Below are 3,957 nucleotides of genomic sequence, written 5' to 3' on the forward strand. Positions count from 1 at the left end.
TCATTCAACCAAATCTGAAATATTCATAAATATATCTATTAAAAATTTCACAAAACAACTTTTAAATTTATATTCTATAATACTGGCAAGCTTAAAATATACAAAAGGCATTAACGAATCGTTCCGTTTCCTCCCTCAACTTCGGGCCTAAATTACGTGAGCTCGCGCATACCTCATACGTCATTTCCTGGGGCCGAGCTAGGCATACCGGAAACTGCATGCTCTAAGCGGGGATTTGTACCACTGCGGTGTTGGTATGGGCAGGAGGAGAACTCTAGGTGGTGGGTCTCTGGGACGGACCCTCATTCGCCATCAGACCCAGCGAAGCAGTCGCCACCGCCACACTGATTCCTGGGTAAAACCGACACTTCGTTTTTCTTATCCTTTCTGTCTAGTTTTGAGATCCTCAGTTGCTGCAAGGGTCAAAAATTAGTAAATCCTAAGTCAGGTTTTTTCCAAACACGAGCAGAAATTTCTGCCAGGCCAAGAAGCTGGTTCTCCTGGCAAGGCGCAAAACACAGGGGTAAAAGCTTGAAAGGAAAGCTAGTGTGATAATGAGGCTGAGGCAGGAATGTGAAGTTTTGAATGCCAAAATGTCTTACATATTTGTTTGATTTTTGCCCTAAAAACTGTGGGAGCACTTGAATGTATCCGAGCAGAAAAAAGACAGAACTTATTTTTGTGTTGGTATGTCTTAATAATTGATACTCTAGAAGTGGTCGGTTGCTACCAGAAATAGAAAATAACTTATATTACTGCTTACCTTTGTTGTTCATCCTAGGTATTTAGCTGACAGATGTACACTCATTTCCAAGGTGTGATGGGACCTAATAAATATTTCCCTAGGTCTATGGAAGATCATAGTAGGATCCTTTAAAAACGGAGTGGTTTGGCCGGGCGCGTGGTTCAGGCCTGTAATCCTAGCTACTCGAGAGGCTGAGGCAAGGGAATCGCTTGAGCCCAAGAGTTTTGAGGTTGTTGTGAGCTATGACCCCAGGGCATGCTACTGAGGGGGATGAAGTGAGACTGTCTCAAAAAAAAAAAAAAAAAAAAGGTTTGACCTGTGTTAATTATTTTAGTTGTCATTTTCACCATTCATCCACCCACATATTTGAGAAAGTTGTGACTTATTTAGATCCTATGCTAAAGTTAAAATATGTCCCTAGTGCTATTAATGTGCCACTATCACACTATCTAACCTCCATTTAGTCTTCAGAGTAAACAGTATACAGTGTTTATCGGTATTCATCGGGTTAGAGTTAACTCTGAACATTAGATTACTGGTAACTTTAATTGATTTTGAAGCAACTTGTCTGTAATATAGCCTTTAAGAAGTAGTGGAAAGATTGAATATGAATGCCAAAGAATTTGATTCTAAACCTTAATTTTTGCTGATTCTGCAATCCAGGGAAAACTATCTAAACTTTAGTCCTTAATTTTTTTTTCATTTATTTGTACCTGTATTAAACATATAGCTTAGGATTGTGTTTATCAAACTCTAGGTTGTGTCTGGAAATCAATTTAATAGTTTACAGCTAGCCTTTTTTTTTTTAACCCCAGTAAAATATAATAAAAAGTATCAGAGTAGAGTAAATGTAATAAGGTAACTTTTGTTTCAGGATTCTTTTGTTTCCATTTTACTGTACCAAGGCACTTGCACACTAGTGTCTCTGTGTATCATACACCTTTGGGACACTACATAAAATGTATTATATTTCTTATTGTAAGACTCTATAAAAAAAATAAACTGTGTGCTCGGCGCCTGTGGCTCAAGCGGCTAAGGCGCCAGCCACATACACCTGAGTTGGCGGGTTCAAATCCAGCCTGGGCCCTCCAAACAACAATGATGGCTGCAACCAAAAAATAGCCGGGCGCTGTGGTGGGTGCCTGTGGTCCCAGTTGCTTGGGAGGCAGAGGCAGGAGACTCGCTTGAGCCCAGGAGTTGGAGGTTGCTGTGAGCTATGATGCCTCAGCACTTTACCCAGGGTGACAGCTTGAGGCTCTGTCTCAAAAAAAAATAAAAATAAACTGTGGCTAGCAGGGTTACAATTTCTGCCTCTACCACTTAGTTTCCTATTATAGGCAAGTTATTTTGTTTATTTAAACCTGAGTCTTCTCATCAGTAAGATGGAGATAGAATAGAATTTGCTTCACAAAATTCTGAAAATTAATGAAATGAAGAGGAAGTGCCTGTTATAAGAAAGGGCTCATTTAAATGTTAACTGTTAGTAGTATTGATTTTAAAGCGGCCATAACCACTCTCAAGACTACAGAATAGTTGAAGGAAGTTTGGAGCTTGTTTGGATGTTGAAAGCAGCTGTGTTTATTCATAGTTGCATACAAGCGAACTCAATGACGGCTATGATTGGGGTCGTCTCAATCTTCAGTCAGTGACTGAACAGAGCTCCCTTGATGACTTCCTTGCAACTGCAGAACTTGCAGGAACAGAGTTCACAGCTGGTAAGTTGCTCATTGCTGAGTGCATTGGTTATGTTTCTGTATACTTGAATGTGTTTGGCAAACCCTATTAAATTCAAAAAATGAGCTGTCTTTAACTCAAAGACATATCGCAGAAGCAATATATGGGGAAATCCAGTTGAATTCTGCCTGTGGGGTACAGAAGGTACCAAAATCTAAATTTTCAGCTCTAAAAAATTCAAATGAGATTTCAGCATATCAAGTTCAAAAAATTCAATTTCTCTTGGGAAAAGACCGGTCAACATTGTGGTAGATGGTACACTATTTTCCAGAGCGTGTTTTCTCATAGTACTGTTAGGAGCAAAATCCCATGTCTGCTGCTGTTAATTGGGTAATGTGACTTGTATTTTGTGTGCTAAGCATTTAGAAAAGTACCTGACACACCTGGTACCTGTATACTATAATACAATAGTATTATAAACTATTGTTCCTACTCATTATTATAAATGTTATTACATTGTTTAGCAAATCTTTCATTCAGAATGTTTTTATTGAACACAACCTACTCTCAGACATTGTACTAACGACTCAGAGTACATTGTTGAATTAGACAAATTTCATTTCTGTAAGATTTGTTTTAGATGCTATGAAAGAAGTCTATAGAAGACAATAGAGCCATAAAAGATGAAATTAGTTGGGCGGCGCCTGTGGCTCAGTGAGTAGGGGCACTGGCCCCATATACCGAGGGTGGCGGGTTCAAACCTGGCCCGGCCAAACTGCAACAACAACAACAACAAAAATAGCTGGGTGTTGTGGCAGATGCCTATAGTCGCAGCTACTCAGGAGGCTGAGGCAAGAGAATCGCCTAAGCCCAGGAGTTGGAGGTTGCTGTGAACTGTGACGCCGCGGCACTCTACTGAAGGCAATAAAGTGGGACTCTGTTTCTTAAAAAAAAAAAAGATGAAATTAGTTATCATTTCTGTATGAAGGAAGGCTAAGGCCAGTCAGGGAAAGTCTTACCCTGGGGTGACTCTTGTACAATGAGTAATAGATGAGTTAGAACAGGTGACATGATGCAGGTAGGCAGAGAACTCAAGCCAAGATGTGAAGCAGCAACTGACTCTGACTTTGTTCAGAAAATGTCTAGAAGTTTGGCTTTGTTGGTACAGAAGGACAGGATATTATGAGCACAGTCACTGAGCAGGTAAGAAGGGCTAGATTCTAGACAGAATAAAGGGCTACGGGAGGCTTTACAAGGTTTTAAGCAAGTACACAACCTGATTTCAGATTATAATTTTTGGAGGTAGGTTTTTTATTTGGGACTTTTTCCCAAAAAAGTTTTAATGAGGTATATTTGACAACTAAAAATTATATGTAGTACAGTGTACAATATGATGTCTGGTTATAGGTATACATTGTGAAACTGGTTATCACAATCATATAATTAACATACCTGTCACCTCACATAGATCTTTGTGTGTGTGTAGTGAGAACATTTAAAATACAAGCAAATTTCTTTTTTTTTTTTTTTTTTTTTTT

At 39.1% G+C, this 3,957-nt stretch overlaps 1 protein-coding gene across 1 annotated transcript in view; it reads left to right on the forward strand.

The window, feature by feature from the left end:
- Positions 1 to 208: 208 nt before the first annotated feature.
- LSG1 (large 60S subunit nuclear export GTPase 1) overlaps positions 209 to 3,957 on the forward strand; it is a 33,245-nt gene continuing 29,496 nt past the window's right edge. Inside the window, exons 1-2 of the mRNA XM_003792689.3 lie at positions 209 to 355; positions 2,334 to 2,460. Coding sequence (XP_003792737.1) covers positions 257 to 355; positions 2,334 to 2,460 — 226 coding nt within the window. The 5' untranslated portion in view covers positions 209 to 256. The remainder of the gene's footprint in view (positions 356 to 2,333; positions 2,461 to 3,957) is intronic.

Source organism: Otolemur garnettii, unplaced genomic scaffold (genome assembly GCF_000181295.1).
Source record: "Otolemur garnettii isolate 467f Iridium unplaced genomic scaffold, OtoGar3 scaffold00060, whole genome shotgun sequence".
In the NCBI taxonomy this organism is placed as follows: domain Eukaryota; kingdom Metazoa; phylum Chordata; class Mammalia; order Primates; family Galagidae; genus Otolemur; species Otolemur garnettii.